General features: G+C 38.0%; 1 protein-coding gene across 1 annotated transcript; it reads right to left on the reverse strand.

The window, feature by feature from the left end:
- Positions 1–7,639: 7,639 nt before the first annotated feature.
- SLN (sarcolipin) lies at positions 7,640–16,382 on the reverse strand. Its single transcript, XM_010862827.1, has 4 exons — positions 16,306–16,382; positions 15,241–15,275; positions 12,107–12,223; positions 7,640–8,229 (listed from the first exon to the last, which is right to left on the reverse strand). Exon 4 carries the CDS (start codon positions 8,152–8,154, stop codon positions 8,059–8,061), a length of 96 nt encoding a protein of 31 aa, XP_010861129.1. The 5' UTR covers positions 8,155–8,229; positions 12,107–12,223; positions 15,241–15,275; positions 16,306–16,382; the 3' UTR covers positions 7,640–8,058.
- Positions 16,383–17,635: the final 1,253 nt, after the last annotated feature.

Raw genomic sequence — 17,635 nt, forward strand, 5'->3', positions numbered from 1 at the left:
TGAAAATTATTATAAAGTAGCATGTAGTTTTAGAAATTAAGATTTTTAAAGGACTGTATATGTATAGTAGGTTATGTGTTGGTAAGAGAAAGTATGAAGAATGGAAATTTTTTGTTAAGGAGAAAGAAAGGATTTTGTCCTGAAGCTGGTTATTTCTAAACTGACCACAGGATAATTTCCTTGAGAGGTGTTTTTTTAAGTTCAAGTTGAGATTCCTCATGAAAATTTCCAGCAAAATCAAATTTAAATGAACCTATATGATAATTTATGCAAATGATGCACACTTATGCAAATAATTCAGTTCAGTTCAGTTCAGTCACTCAGTAGTGTCTGACTCTTTGCGACCCCATGAATTGCAGCATACCAGGCTGCCCTGTCCATCACCAACTCCCAGAGTTCACTCATACTCACATCCATCGAGTTGGTGATGCCATCCAGCCATCTCATCCTCTGTCGTCCCCTTCTCCTCCTGCCCCCAATCCCTCCCAGCATCAGAGTCTGTTCCAATGAGTCAACTCTTCACATGAGGTGGCCAAAGTACTGGAGTTTCAGCTTTAGCATCATTCCTTCCAAAGAACACCCAAGGCTGATCTCCTTCAGAATGGACTGGTTGGATCTTCTTGCAGTCCAAGGGACTCTCCAGAGTCTTCTCCAACACCACAGTTCAAAGGCATCAATTCTTCAGCAAATAATTAGGACAATTTTATTGAAACCAGACTTTTTTTTGCCAACAAATTAGTCTTAATTTGGCTATAGTTGGCAGAAATGGGGGTAATTTTAAAGAGAAAAACCATGTTTCAGTAATGTACCTTTGTGGATATTAAATTCTTATATTGTTAATTGTCTTTGAGGTTTGGTATTTGATGCCTAAGACTCACTTCCTAGATGGCTCCTTGTTGCTACGTTACATTATTGTAATGTTTAATTGAATTATTAAAAGGACATTCTAAGACCATTTTGAAGTTCAATACAGTAATATATCTTTGGATGAAGGTCAGGTGCTTCATGAACAGCAACCAGGAGACTGTGCTTACTGGAAAAGGCATTATTTAAAGGATTTTCTCCAATCCAGATGGAAGAACTCTTAACTAGTTCATTTGCAGTGAAACTGAAAGGAATTAACTCTAGACTTCATATTCTCCACTTTAAAAGGCCCTGAACTGGACTGGACTTGTGAGAGGATTTCTGACCTCAAACTCACCATGAAAACAATGTTCAAATAGAGAAAATATACCTTCAAAAGGTCAAGAAGAAGACAACAGCAGTGATAGACAACTGACCCTAAAACCTAGACCACTCCTATAAGACCTATCCCACTAAATCAGTAGTACAGTTTACTGGGTATTTGTCTCCCTATCAAAATGCCAAGCTACTGTTTTACTTCTAGCTATACTTTTGCCTCAGTGTTCAAGATGGAAAGAAAAAATTTTTGTGAAGTCATTGCAGAGTATAGTTACTCATGACGTGTACTACTGATTGCTTTAAGTCTATTGCTAAAAGCAAACATAAAATGTATGTGTGATAATTTGATATAATTGATAAAATATATAGCCTATAAAGGGCTTCCCTGGTGGCTCAGAAAAGAATCTGTGTGCAATGCAGGAGGCCTGGGTTCAATCCCTGTGTTGGGAAGATCCCCTGGAGGAGGGCATGGCAACCCACTTCAGTATCCTTGCCTGGAGGATCCCCATGGACAGAGGAGCCTGGTGGGAAAAGAGTCAAACACGACTAAGCAGCTAAGCGCAGCACATAGCCTATAAAATATTTCCCCAACAACATATATCTCTGTGCTTGTTCACTATGTTTGGTTAGTTTTTCCCCGGATGGACCTCCCAGCTGGTATTAAAGGCTACTTGCATTGGCAAGAACCAGTCTGCCAATGCAAGAAACATAAGAGACCTGGATTCGACCCATGGGTTGGGAAGATCCCCTAGAGGAGAAAATGGTAACTCACTCCAGTATTCTTGCCTGGAGAATCCCATGGATAGAGGAACCTGGCAGGCTACAGTCCATAGGGATGCAAATAGTTGGATATGACTGAAGCAACTTAGTACGCATGCAAACTGCATAACTAAGCAAATATAAATACACACACCCATGATCACACCCACACCCAGACACACACAAAGAAGACCTACCACCAGTGAGGGACATGATGGACCCAGAGCAGGCAACAACTCTGGCATCAAAGAACAAATATTTTAATCAACAATAATTTCTATTAGCTTAATTAGCCATGAGTATTCTTATTCCTTCTTGTCGACTGCTCTTTTGATAGACAAAGAAAAGACGATCCCAAGACTTAGTTTTAAACTCTTGGTAAACATCATTCTATAAGTTGTATACCCCATATGATTGAGTGGTAGAGCAATTAAAGTGTTTGCCTAGAGGTTTTTGATATATGCCATCTTTGGCGCTTTAAGTCCAGAGTAAGAGACTGTGCCTTCTGCCATAGAATCTATCTGACAGCACAGAGGAGCAGCCATGGTGATTGGAAAGAGCTCTCTCTGATCTGAGTTGGAAAGAACTGAATCTGCCTGTCATCTCTGTGTTTCATTAGCTCTGTGTTTGGGAGCTGGTTATTTGTCCTTTCTCAGCCTCAACCTTCTCCTTTTAAAATAAAAGTTATCAATAAAAGATAAACACTTCACAGAATAAAAGGAAATTAAATACATAAGTTCCTAACACAGTAGATGTGAAATAAGATTTATTTAAATATGCTGTTTATAAGTGAAGTTAATTAACCCTACCTGTATGAAGTTTGAAAAATGAAATTTCCCCAGTATTTACCTTGTTTGTAGATAAATTTTAAAATGTACCCAATATACTGGGTTTGATGAGTCAATCATAAACATCTCAAACTATTCAGAATGATGATAGATTTAGATCAAAAGAAGCAAGAACCATGAATATTTCATAGAGCAGTAAACTGCCTTTGGAAAAGTTGCTTCAACTGCTCATAATTTAAAAGAAGTTTAGTTTGCTCATTACTGTAACAGAACTGTTAGAATTACAGATTTCATGCCCCCTCTTCATTATACTGTGGGGGCACAGCTCAAGAATCTAATAATAGAAATGCGTACATGTCTATCCCAAGGATTTTTCTATCTAACCAAACATTTATTGATATGTTCAATAGATACTTATCTAGTGATAGTAATGGACCAACTAGGAACTAAAATTTAGCATTGAAGAGAGTCCCCATAGATGAGAAACAAACATAGGAGAGACACAAAAACAAATCATAGAATGTGATAAGTGCTATGAGCATGTTCGAAATGAGGCTCAGAAAATGGAATTGCCTGGGGATAAGTTTCAAGAAGTAACACCTAATTGCAATCTTAACAAATTAATGTCAGGGGGAAAAAGAGGAAATTTAGGGCAAAGGGAATAGATGTGCAAGCTCACTGCAGTATAAGAGAGCATCAGTTCAGTTCAGTCGCTCAGTCATGCCCGACTATTTGCAACCCCATGGACTGCAGCATGCCAAGCTTCCCTGTCCATCACCAACTCCTGGAGCTTGCTCAAACTCATGTTCATCAAGTCGGTGATATCATCCAGCATCTCATTGTCTGTCATCCCCTTCTCCTCCTGCCTTCAATCTTTCCCAGCATCAGGGTCTTTTCCAATGAGTCTGCTTTTCACATCAGGTGGCCAAAGTATTGGAGCTTCTGCATCAGTCCTTCCAGTGAGTATTCAGGACTGATTTCCTTTAGGATTGATAAGAGAGCATGGCACACTTGAAAACTACAAATGTTGAAAATGGTTGGAAATAAGAGGTGATGGGAAGGGGTACAAGAAGGATAGGTAAACAGAAGAGAAGCTACATGGATCAACTAAGAAGGCTCTTCTGTGTCAAAATTTTTAAAAGACATTCTGAAAGCAAAATAATAATAAAATATACCCAGAAGAGGTAACATATTCAGAGGAAAAGGGGACAGAATTTGTTTAGTTTGTCTCTAACTATTAGGGGTGCTCTGGGCTTTCAGGACAGAATTCTGGGTGATGGAATTTCAAGGTGGTGACAGATGAACCCTACCTTCTCGAGACAGGCTCTGGAACCCCATGTAGGAATGGCAAGGATCATGTACCAAAATAACTGAGGGACAGGTGGGAATGGCAAAAAGTATTAGGTCCCAGTGGAAGTGAAAGGGGGCTTCTCCCCTTGAGATAGCTTCTAGATTGACTGAGAGCCCCAAATTAGAAGAAAACAATAGCAGCACTACCATTTTATAACAGTATTCACACACTCATCTCTGGGTCAATGGAGCAGAGATGGAAATGTGGTTATAAAGGCTGATCAGGTTGGAGTATCTTGGGGCTTTTTTCTTAGAGCTATGGTTTGTATCATGAATTATCTGGATAATTTCTTATGCTTAAAAGGTTAATTACATGGCAGTTCTAGGGAGAGGAGCTGGTGACCAGATGTTGTATTGGTGCTGCTAGAAACTGATAAAAGCATGTGTGTTACCTCAATGTAAAAAATTGTTAGATAAAAATGAGATGTTCCAAAAGATGCCCAATTAAGTAGTTTAGGGGAGACTAGACGAAAAGTGTAAGCCAACAGCACCTTCCTTTTAAAATTCATATGGTTTGTTGGCATTGTGAGAGCTGCTCAACTTTAAGATATTCTTGGATCTTGGCATCCCAGAATTTATTATAGGAAGAGACCATTACCCAACAGAGAGCTGTGCAAACAGTATGATGGTTATTGGGGAGGACCGTTCTGACGGTTATGGATAAATGTTGCGAGGTGTTCCAAGACTCAAAGTCTAGTATCTGTGTAGGCACAGACATCATTTAGAAAAATGTCAGTGGCAGGAGGCTTGACAATGAGGGATCCCAGAGGTAGATGAACTCAGAAATCAACTCAAGTCAGAATCTTGAGATCTGTCCTTATGTGGTATAACTTCTGCCAATGATTGGAGAGGTATTCTATACTTCAGCTAGCAGGTACTTTCAATTTCCTGAATTATGTCATGCTCTCTGGAGAAGGAAATGGCAACCCACTCCAGTATTCTTGCCTGGAAAATCTCGTGGACAGAGGAACCTGGTAGGCTACAGTCCATGCAGTTGCAAAGAGTTGGACACAACTGAGCGACTTCACTTCACTTCACTTCACTTCTGACCTTTAGATCTTTATTAATTCTGTCCCCTCTGCCTAGAATCTCCTCCAATAACATCCTATCCTTCCCGTGTCAAAGAGCTTATGCCATGATGATCATCTGTTTGTGTCTCCTTTGATAAATCATATTCTACACGAGAACAGGACATGTTCGTCTCATTCTCCGTTTTAGCCCCAGGGACTAGTACAATAAGCTACCTGTAGTTTCACATAATTATAATGAATGAATGAATTAAAGAGAGAGAAGCTATGTAAGCTCAAGTCTATGAGCTATAATTTTGTTTAGCAAACATAATTCAGCATTTTGTTTCCTGAGGAGAGCTAGCATCTTATTTGGGGGTAACTGGACAGCTTTTGAGTGACTAGGGCCAATATTGATATAGTACTGTGATGATTCAGGAAAACTCAGGCCATAGGAAAGATTATACATAAAAAGAGACTATTAAATGGGACTGGAATTTAATAATGACTAAGACTCTTGAACATGGGAGAAATTAGGCAAAATTACTAGTCCCAGCTAAAGGATGTCCTACCTCTTCAAAAGTGACCCATAACAGATTCTATCAGTAGATCCAATCACATGAAAATAGAGAAAAAGCAGGTGAGGACTGACAAGCGAGAAATATGCATAGAAAATTACAACTATTATCTTTAACTAGGCTGATGTTTTGCAATGCTAAAGAATGTGAGGGTAAAATTTTATACTCTAATGGTTTAGAGCTCTATAATTAAGCATGGTTTGTATGCAGTCCCCAACAGAAATTAATCTGGCATTTTTGTCATCCTAGCTTCACTACTCATATCTGGTTAGTGAGGCCTACGATCCTCAGTTCTCACATCCGCTAAATGGAAATAATGCATAGGGAGTGCCCAATTCAGGGCTTCATATACAATAGACTCAATAAATGGTACCTGTTGTAAATGTTGGCACCAACACTCAGAGGAACAGAATTTATCATTCTGTCCATTCCCCTCTCCACTACCACACACATACCTTCTCAAACACATATACAAACATTGGTAGATTTTCTGAGATTTTCTTTGAGTAAGAAAAGGACTAGTAATTCTCTACCAAGGGGCCTGGAGCCATGTGCCCATGAGTTAGCATACTGCGCACTAAATCATTAACAATTGCATATCCATATGTGTAGTCTGACTCTGAAATTGGGAACATGACATTGAGGACCATACACTGTTGTTTCTCAAATTTTGTGGGAACCCATCAAAATAATAACACTTTTTTTCCTTTATCTCTTTCAGGGTTCTTAGCCTTGGCTGCACATTAGAATCACCTGGAATCCTTTTAAAAATAAATAATGCTCAGATTCAATCCCGGAATAGTGATGTTAGAAACTCCTGGAAATAGGGCTCAAGCTTGGGTCATTTTCTGAAGGTTCTAGGTGATTCTAATGTACTAATTCCACAATTCTAATCTGCTAAGTCTGTGGAGACCATAGACTATAGCACTGGCATCATTAAGTAGCTTGTTTAAAATGCAGAGTCTCAGACCCCAATACAGACAAAATCAGAATTCAAACTGAATTGGAATTTGCATTTTAAAAAGTCCTCCCAGTGATTCATAATCACATCAAAGCTTGAGAAGTACTGGTATAGGTATCAGTGTTTCTCACCTCTGGCTACATAATATATTTATCTAGAGGACTTTTGGAAAATGCAGATTCTTGGGTTCTACCCCCTGAGATTTTTATTTAATTAGTGTGAGGAGGACCCAGAATAAATATTTTGAAAAATCACCCATAAATAAACAAACTGTGCATACAGGGATGAGAATCACAACACTAGGCAGGCAAAGGCAGTGATAGGCTACATTCAGTAAGGATTGACTTTATGAGGGGTACTATGAAAAATGAGGCTTAACAGTACTCTCTTTCTCCATGGTTACCTTGAGATTAGCACAGAGAACAAATGTGATCTATCTAGTGTGGGGTTTTCTAGCAACAGGCTTAAGAAATGTCTATTTCATGTATTTACAAACATGAATGTTGTAATGTTTCTCTGTTACAACTGTAGTTTATTAGTGACTAGCTCTATTTGCATAATGAGTATAACCAAACTGGAATATGCACCTCTTAGGGACATGACTCATGTTTCAGTTTTACTCAAGGGGAAATAATGTAAATATATATATTAAAGCAAATGGAGATATTACAGAATAAAATATACCTTTGTCAATTTTAATGATAAAACAAGGCTTCAAAGAAATTTTGTGCTTTTAGTGAACAGTTCAGGCTGTATTCCAGACCTCCTAGTGAAATGGATTTATTTTCCCTTTGCCCTTGGGACTAATTCAGAAGGCAAGTTTGAGGAACACTCAACCAGTGGAATTGTTTGAAATATGACACTCTTAATTGACTTGGTTTCAAATCCTCAGCAGTTGGAAGATCTTGGCTTATCTCAAATGCTAGAAATATTATAACATTTGTCACTTCAGTCTCAGTCAAGGATTAAATGCAGTATCACAAATAGAAGCTAAAATAAATTCTAAAAGTCTTATTTTTGGTTGACTTAACTTTATTCACATGATAGTTATAGGGGCTGACAAAGACTTCCTTTAACATTTCTTTCTTCTGGCAAGTTGATTTAGAGTTTGGTTGCTGAGTGTGGGTTGAAGGGATGTGTGGTGAGACAGATCAGGAGCTTGTTAACATTCTATGTCATCATGAATCCAGTTTACTTTTAACCTTGCGGCTTGTCTAACACATTTGCAGTAAGAAATGGGGAAAAAATCTAATGCTTACTGGCAAACATTTTGAAGCCATTGAGAGCAGCTCTGGAGGCACCCCAGATATTGTGCGAACTGGTCAGAAGTGCCATGGGGTGCCAGAAAAGGCATCCCATGACAGCAGTGGGATGTCAGGGCATACAGAAGACAGCCCTGGAGCATTGCAGTCAATTCCAGGAGCTGTGGCATCTCAGTACTGATAGGACCTCACAAGGAGCCATATAAGGATGACTGTAATCAGGACAACGGTGAAGTTGAGACACAGCTCCCGGGTGGATCGTTCCATTCTCAGAGTGGCTTGGTGAGAACTGAAGGCAAACTTCTGAGGGCACACCAAAGACCTCCCGCTTGTCCTTACCTCCTATTAGAAAGTAACAAAGAAAACATGAGAAATTAGTGAGCATTCTTTCCTCAAAAGAAATAGAAGCATTATGGAAGGGAAATGTGTGATAGGCTGAATTGTATCCCCCACTCTAAATTCACATGTTGAAACCCTAATCCCCAGTATCTTGGGATGCAACTATATACATATTTTTTTTTAATTGAGGAATGTGGTTATATTTGTAGAGATAGGGTCTTTCAAGAGGTAATCAGATGGGTTAAATGAAAATGGGTTAAATTAAAATGAGGTAATTAAGATGGGTCCTAATCCAATATGACTGTTATCCTTATGAGAAGAAGAGATTAGGACACAAACATATGCAAAAGGAAGACCATATGAAGACACAGGGAGAAGATGGTCATATGCAAGCCAAGGACAGGCCTCAGAAGAAATCAACCCTGCCAGATATTTTGATTTCAGATATCTAACCTCCAGACTATGTTTGGACTAGAATTATTACTTTTCTCTGGGTCTCCAGCCTCTAATTTCCCCTGAAGATTTTGGACTTGCCAGCCTCCACAATCATATAAGCCAATTATATTACACACACATACACACACCCTCCCTGTAGATTCTGTTTCTCTGAGAAACATTGACTTACACAGACAGCCTTTTTTTTTTTCCTCTAGGCCTGATGTCAAAAAGACCAATACAGTTCTGATTATTTTTCTGTGATGATTATATTGATGCTATGGGGCTTCCCTCATAACTCGGTTGGTAAAGAATCCACCTGCAATGCAGGAGACCTTGGTTCAATTCCTGGGTCAGGAAGATCCACTGGAGAAGAGATGGGCTACCCACTCCAGTATTCTTGGGCTTCCCTTGTTGCTCAGCTGGTAAACAATCTACCTGCAATGTGGGAGACCTAGTTTCGATCCTTGGGTTGGGAAGATGCCCTGCAGAAGGGGAAGGCTACCCACTCCAGTATTCTGGCCTGGAGAATTCCATGGACTGTAGAGTCCACGGGGTCACAAAAAGTCACTCGACTTTCACTCGATAAAATACAAAATATTGCATTTTTCTTTCTCCAACTTCTGTGCGTGTGTGTGTGCATGCTTGCTTGCTTTGCTACCACCAAGTAAGGTCACCAAAACAGAAAAAAAAAAAAAAAAATGTTATGGCTTAGAATTTTTCTTGCTTCAAATTACATACAGAGGTAGGATACCATAATTTTTCAAGTTTCAAGCTGATCTATCTTTGTCTAACCCTGTGAAAGCATTAAGTAGTTTCAACAGCTGCTTGGCCTCTTGAAATCCCTGCATTGGGCATAGAGCCTACTGGGGTCAACCAAAAGTCCCTCACATAACAGGCACTCAGTCCAAACAGCAAGTGTTAACCCCATGGGTACTTCTATTTCAACAAGGGCTTGTGCCAGCTATTTTTAGTCAAGTCCAGGATGTGCTTATATTGTAAACACTTCAAAAAGTGAGGGTGGTATCTTTATAGTCTGTATAGATAATACTTACGGAAAATCATGCTTTGAGAAACATAAAATTATTACTTCCAGTGATGTGGCATAATTGACACTGTGTATGTGCAAACCAAATGAAAGTAAAGATTAAAAATAAAATTTTAAATATTTAGAGTAAAAGTCTATTATGGAGTAGAAAAAGTTCAAGGGGAAAAAGTGTTTTATTTTCTAAAGTGGAAGTTCAGGAGGAAGAAGTCTCCCCTGAATTATGAATTATAATTACTATATTTCTTTTATTATTAGTGTGCCAAATTATTAATTGCATAAACCAGTCAAATGATCCTTTTTAACGTTTTATGTTATTGTTGCTATAACACATAAGTTCAGATAAGATTATATTAACAGGCACGTTGTTGAATGTTGGTTTAAAATATGACCAATGGTAACTGATTCATGTTTCACTTTCTTTTTAATTCTTACTTATATTTTTGCCCTCTACACCATTTCCAATGAAAATCTTTACAAAGATTTGCTTGAAGGAGAAAGTAAACAGAAGAAAATAAAGTATTAAGGAAGTAGAGAGAATGTATAAGCATGTACATCAGAGCAGAGGAGAACAGGAAGTTGATGAATTCAGGCAAGGAGCCTAAGAACAAAAGAATCTAAAGACTCTAAAGCAGATTCTTCCTTATGGATTTATTAATGAAATTAAATCCTGGTCCAAACACTAATTTATTTGAGTAAGTCCCAAAGAAGTACAAAGATATGTAAAAAATATGAGGCCTTATTTACAATGATCAAAACAACACATTATTTTGCCCAGGGAGGGCAAAATAACTGTCGCATCAAATCTTATGAGACTGTGACCCAACAGGAACATATTCAGAAAATGTTGCTGAAAGTTGTCCAGAGCTTTGTTCATGTGACCTTCACAACAACTCTGACTTTTACAACTCAGGCAAGTTTTGCGATTTTTTTCTCTCCCAAGATTATTGCTAAGAAACTGACTTTTAGAGAGAGGTTAAGTTGTTTGTGTGATGACACATAGCAAGTTAGAGGCAGAACTAGAACTGGCAGACTGGAAATAGTTGTTGGATTGTGGTTACTCTTAGGAGTGATAACATGAATGATAACCACAAATAACTGCCCTGGCTAGTGTAAATTTTTGACCTTTGGGAAAACAATTTGACATTTTAAAATTAAGGTTGATAATGTTCATTCTCTTTTATCTGGCTCTTTCACTCCTACTTTAGAAACTCAAGCACATATACACCAGGATTTATATGTATAAGAATGTTCATAGCAACATTTTCATAATATCCCTAAGCTGGAAACAACTCTAATGTTCATCGGCAATAGAATGAATGTGAACTGTGGTATGTTCATACTTTAAAATGTTATAGAGCAAATAAAATATATGAACTACAGCACCACATAATAAGATGGATAGATTTCACAAAAATAACTATGAAGCAAAAGAGGAATTTACAAAAAGAAACACAGAATGTAATTCTATTTCTTCAAACCCCAAAACAAGAAATTTAACTATATTGTTTAGGAACGCAGACAGAAATGGTAAAATTATAAAGAAAACCATGGATAAGACCAGCTCAACAATTAAGATGATGATTACTGATGATGAGGCAAAAGAGAAAAGTGATTAAGAATGGAATTCTGGAGTGCGCCAATGACAATTTCTTGACCTGAGTGATATTTATACAGGTGTTGCCTTATAATAATTGTTCAAAGGGTATGTTTTATGGACTCTTCACATTTTTTTTCAATGGTCTCTGAATTGACAGCTACTCATCACACTTCTTTATTACCTATGGTTTACCTCTTACTATATCTTGCACTTTGATAGCTTAAATGCTGTTGTTTTGTATGTTTTTAAAGTAACAAAACACAGCATTAAGGTGGGAATTTCTAATGAATCCAATTCAATCAACATATAAGCTATCTATTGGGAGTGGGCTCTAATTTCACACACATTTATACCAAAGTTAAGTAAAACCTCAGATCAGAAATCTTCCATTTTTCTGCTGTTAACCCACAAAGACAATTTTGGCCTCATTTTAAATCTTTCCTGACATCAAGATCACAGTATATGATTCAAAGTGAAAAAACAGAAGAACTCTGAATAAACTGTTTGATATTGACTTTCTTTGAATGGAGACTTTGAAAAGACGGAAGACATATTTTCCTGTATGATATTTTTTAATAGGAAGGGAGAAAATGCATGCCATATAGAAAGGGAGGAAATGCATGCCATAAGGTGAAAAAAAGGAAAACAAGAATCAATAATATTCACTTTCTAGTCTAAGAAACACTGTACAATAGGCATGGTCTATTTCATTAAGAAATGTAAATATTCCTGTGCTTTTCTTATTTGCAACTTGTACACACATACACCCTGTATGCTAAGCTTAAAAATCCTGCTATTACCTGAATAGGGTCAAGGACACACTGGGCTGCAGTAGGCTTCTCCTCTCTCTCTCCAACTTGGGCTCCAACTCCTTCTTGTCTCCCAGGCTGTCTGGACTTCTGGGCTCTGGGCAGGGCCTAAAGTAGTCCAAGGGAGGTGGCAATCACTGTGATGTCACTGGTGAAACATCTCGAAGGAACAACCTCCAAAGGTTGGAGGCTATTTGTGTTTAGGGGGACATGGAAATGTGTTGACTAAGGCTATTCCTTTGGCTGCGAATTTGTATTATTAATAAAAGCTCAAGGACTTAAAATCCTTTTCTTTCCAGTTGACTTTCGGTACAATTAATGTAGGTTTTAAATTCATCTTTTACATCTTCACAAGTATCTCTAATATGTGTTCAAAACACTGTAAACCGAGAATGATACACTAATATTAACAAATTTTTACTGCATTTGGCTGCCTCTTCCACTTAGCATATGAGGGTGTAAAAATGTAACTTCATTTAACCACCCATATTTTCAGCTTTTTTGAAGTATAAAGAATTCTCTTCATGCACACACTCCTCAAACCACACACATGCACCAGAATTCGATAGGTATCTTTTAGCTCCTTCAAAATGGACTTCAGTCCAAGTGGTGAAAGCTATCTCCCCAATCACCTGTTCCACATAACTTTCCGGCTAAGCTGTATGTTGCAAGTTTACACATTAATATACAGTTTAATCTGAAACAGCTGTGGAAGCCATGGTTTATATATCTCTGTCAATGTACTAATACAGCAGTAAACCCATACAGCAAAACTCAGTCATTTGGATAGACTGGAGGTAGCAGGAGAACTGGTAAAAACTAGTGGAAAGCGTGAGTTATAGAATATATCTGAAAGAAATAAAATTGTGTAACATTCAAATATAAACATTTACTAACATTTGACTACTAGAATGAGTTTGTAATAAACATTTTAGGTGTCTGGTGGTAAATGGAACCTCTGACGTGTTTAACAGGGCTTCCCTGGCAACTGAGTGGTAAAGATTCTGCCTACCAATGCAACAGACATGGGTTCCATCCCTGGGTCAGGAAGATCCCCGGAGAAGAAAAAAGCAACCCGCTCAAGTATTCTTGCCTGGGAAATCCCATGGACAGAGGAGACTGGCAGGCTACAGTCCATGAGATCACAAAGAGTTGGACCCGAATGAACAAATGAACACAAAGTATTTAACTGAACTTGAAAATACATCCATTAAGCATGACCCCAGCAACTGTGTTTGTTCATCAAATTCTTTCTTTATAGATAACAGAACAAACTTCCCCTCTGAATTCCCAGGTAGCATCAGTCAAAATAATATATTCCCGGAAGACATAAAGAAAATTCCCTGTGTATGCATGCATGCTCAGTTGCTTCAGTCATGTCCAACTCTGTGCAACTCTATGGACTGTAACCCACCAGGCTCCTCTGTCCATGGGATTCTCCAGGCAAGAATACTGGAGTGGGTTGCCATTTCCTTCTCCAAACTTTTCCCCATTATTCCTCATGAACTAGAAATATTACTAAAACAAAAACTTTCCACTCCATTTCTTCATTTTTGATATAAACTCAATGTTGGGGAACCTTAATACAACATTCTGTTGTCACATGCCTTGTAAAAAGACAAGGCTTAACGAAGTGATAGGTAGGATATAGAAATTATAGTTCAGTCAAAAACTGGCAAACTCCTTGAATGTAGTCAGATTTCTGTCTTTTGCTTCCAAGACTTTGCCAGATTGTTTCAAATACTAGGAATATTTCCCTACTCACTGAGTCACACCCATTCCTTTATTAACCACTCAAAATTAATTTTTGTCCAGTTAAAAAGTTATATATTTATTATAATATATTGAAAATATAAAAGTATAAAGAAAATTTAATATCAGCACCCAAAAGGAAAAAAGTATATATTACTTTTTAGTCATGTTTGAGGTTACATAGACACAATCTCAAATTTGCAAGATATTTTCAGTAAAGGAATCTGATTCTTGAAAAGCCTTTATCTTTTATAATTCTTGCAGGATTAAGTTACTTGTACTGTACCATGTGTTGGTATTGGATTTATGGGGCAAGCATTTATTTTGTATATGTTAGAATAGGAATTAGCTCTCCAATATTTAAAATGCTAAATACAATGGGGAAGGGTTAGCATATCACAACACAGCTCACCAATACTGTTAATTTCATTTATTTGGTCAATTTCAATTACCAATGAAATGTAACTTGAAAGATAAAATCCTACTGCTTATTCATGAGTCTGTTTCGTTGTTTGTTTGGTTGTCCCATTTAAGTTTGTCTAACATTATTCCAAGGATTGCTGTTCCTGGTGCGCTGACAAATTCCCAGATAGATACTTCAGAAGCTTCTTGATATTAATGGTTTATCCTGTGATATCAGGAGATAATACTGAGCATTTAGCTTCTTGTTAGTTGACCTAACTCTCTCCTGAAGAATTTGCAAGCCACCCAAAGTCACATGACAGCCATTCAACCCCAAGTTTAACCCTGAGGATCTGCAAGTTCAAAAAAAAATTCAGCATACTGTCTCTCAATTAAAAGGCGGGAATAATAAGATTTCAAACCTCACTACCAAAGAAAATTTGCCTTCAAATTAATTTTACTTAATTCTCTTGGTATTTTCTTTTCTGTGGGCAATTCCCATGATATAACATTCCATATTAACTTTCTTTCAAGGTGCTGTTCTTCCCATCAGCAGGAAGACATACTAAACTAGTAATCTTTGACATTATTTCTATCCCTGTTAATCTAGAATTTATCCAAAGGCCTTTTGCTAAGAAAACAACATGCATATTGACATTGGTATTGAAGAGCTAATTGGCATTTATTTCTTCCCACCCCATATGTTATATACATTCTTAACTCTAAAATATTTTACCCTTTGAAAATCAATGTTGAGTTCTTATGCCTGATTATAAGATAAACTAACTTGTTTAATTTATTCTCAATTTCTATCCACCTTTTCACTTTGGGAAGCAAAAAGTGAAGACATCAGGTCAGTCCATGAATCAACAAGTCTCTGACACGGTGGGTGAATTCAGTAAGCCCTTGATGAAAGGCGGTGGGCTCAGCCCATCACAGTAATGAGTATGATGATTATGTGCCTCTCTCACCTCCACATCTTCACATTCAACAGTTGATCATGGACCTGCACAGACAGAAAGAAACAGCTTTCTGCTATTATCTGTCATTATCCCACATAAATAGAAACCCAGAGAAAGACGAACCCATATTTCTTGAAGCTCTCTTCCTGTCCTTGAAAAATCAATGATTACTATCTGCATTTTAAGCCACTTGTGGCAGATGTGTGATTTTTATCTCACTAACTGAATTTTAATTTCAAAAGCAAGGATAGTTGCCTGTATTTCTTTTGTTTCTCTAACCATGCATTGAACTGGTAAAGAATCATAATAGATGCTCTAGGATATATAGCAAGGGGCTTAGTTTGAGCCTCCATCACATCACATCTCCTACTGAGATCTAGATGTGTCTGAGCATGCCAGGCAAACCTGGTGGAGGAAACTGAAGTCTACATCAAATCTATTTGTAAAAGGACCTAGAAGCCACCTGGGAGAGAAAATTCCTTTGAAGGGGAGTCGTCAAGAAGATACATGTGGTTTAACAAAAGGGTGAATATTTAAGCTATTCTGTTGCACATAACAGATGCCCTGTGCTAATCTAGGTCCTATGAGAAGCAAGATGCCAAGATGGGACTAAATATGCAAAAAGAAAAATATACTGAGGGAAATGACCACGAGAGGAAAAAAGGAAGGGTGATTGGACTATAAGACTAATTCTAAGGAAAGTTTGACAAAGCTTTTAGGAAACTTCAAATCAAAGATATCTATCAGAAGTGTCCCACGAATCTCAGCGTGTCCCCCTTTGTATTACTCCCATGCTCAGTTCTTGACTGAGAGCAGCCAGGGAAGCATCGCCTCTGTGAAAACCTGATTATGATTTCAGAGCACAGCAGCTGGAGTCCACCTCAATTACAGTCACATGTTAGAGGTACCTTCCAAGGCCACCAGACTCACACACTACCCATCCTACTCCACTACAGCTTGCTTGGGTCCTAGGGGAAGAGAGAGAGCTATGGATAAAAGCTCTATAAATAACTCTTTGACAATTAATCTCAGCAGTGTGGAACACTGAAAGGGACAGAGAGATTCTCCCTCTACCTGTGCCTTCTCCTGGATCTCGTGTATCCATGGAACCAGCAATGTAATGTCCTTCCACTGAAGTGTCACGGAGCCTGGCAGAAGCAGAAATACTGATCAAGACTTCCTTGCAGTTTATATTAAGCTGTGCAGGACTTAGTTGCAGATGGCAGCAGAGAAGAACTTGAGCTAAAGGGCAAGAAAATGGCAGGCATTATGTGGTAGCTGACGATACGTGTGCATGAGCACATGTCAACCACCTCCTAAAGCTGCTAGAAATAATCAGGAGGAACATTACAGGGGCATGCAGTCTTGCATAACAAATGGGAGCAAAAGCCAGAAAAATACGTATTAGTTCTGTTTATAATAACCCATTTTAAGTCCTGGATTGGTGAGGTGACACCTGTTAACATCATTTGACTTGGAACCAATTAAATTACTCTTCTCTGGAACAAGTGTATTTCTGGTCTATAATAAGATTCTGCAAGCAAACAGCTTTCTCTCAGCCCATTAAACATAGCTGCTGAAGGGGAGAAAAAGAAAGGAGCAGCCAAAAAAATGTATTTAGTACTAGGCTATATACCAACTGCCCTCAAAACACTCCCATTTTTCATATTGGTTTTGTTATTTTTCTGATGGGAAATAAAAATTCAGCAGACTTTTGATGTGCTGTTACTGAATAGTTCAGGGAGATTCTAGCCAGACACATCCACTTGAAACATTCTATTCTTAGTGAATTTGATCAAGAATATTTTTTCTAAATCTTGAGAATCTGTCAGTCAGAATAACATAATTGCAGTTTCAGTAAGAATGAGATAGATCAATTGATCAGACAAAATTGCTGGTTTTTCTCTGTAAACAAGTTTATTTGGTTTTAGTTTTGGCTATTAAAGTGGAGAGAATAGAGTCATGAAAAATCAAGAAAATCTCTCTGCTCTCTGTGAAGATGATAAGAAAACAAAAATGCCTAGTTGCAGTAGTGTGAAAGATCGACTGGATGTAAGATCAAGCTGGGTTTCCTTTTGGATGAAGGATATGCTATCTCTGAGGGCAATTGGGCACTTGTTCTACAGCATGCGGAGTAACCTAACCTTTTACACTTTTACAGTAAGTGAATGAGTAGTTGCCAGGACCTAGTATTCTGGGAATTTGGGCGGCTTATCTGGGAGAGGTAGTTCAGGCCTTCTCTCTTTACTGTTTATTTGTTGCTTCTTGCCCCCATTTGCCAGTGTAGAACAGAAAAGGAGGTCTGCACACTTCAGGCCAATTATATCTGTGTCTACATGAGGGTACACATTTTGTGCTAACAGGCTAAATTTTCTTCTTCTATTATCTCTCTTTTGCAAGATAT

The sequence above is a fragment of the Bison bison genome, unplaced genomic scaffold, assembly GCF_000754665.1.
Source record: "Bison bison bison isolate TAMUID 2011002044 unplaced genomic scaffold, Bison_UMD1.0 scf7180017864485, whole genome shotgun sequence".
Classification (NCBI taxonomy): domain Eukaryota; kingdom Metazoa; phylum Chordata; class Mammalia; order Artiodactyla; family Bovidae; genus Bison; species Bison bison.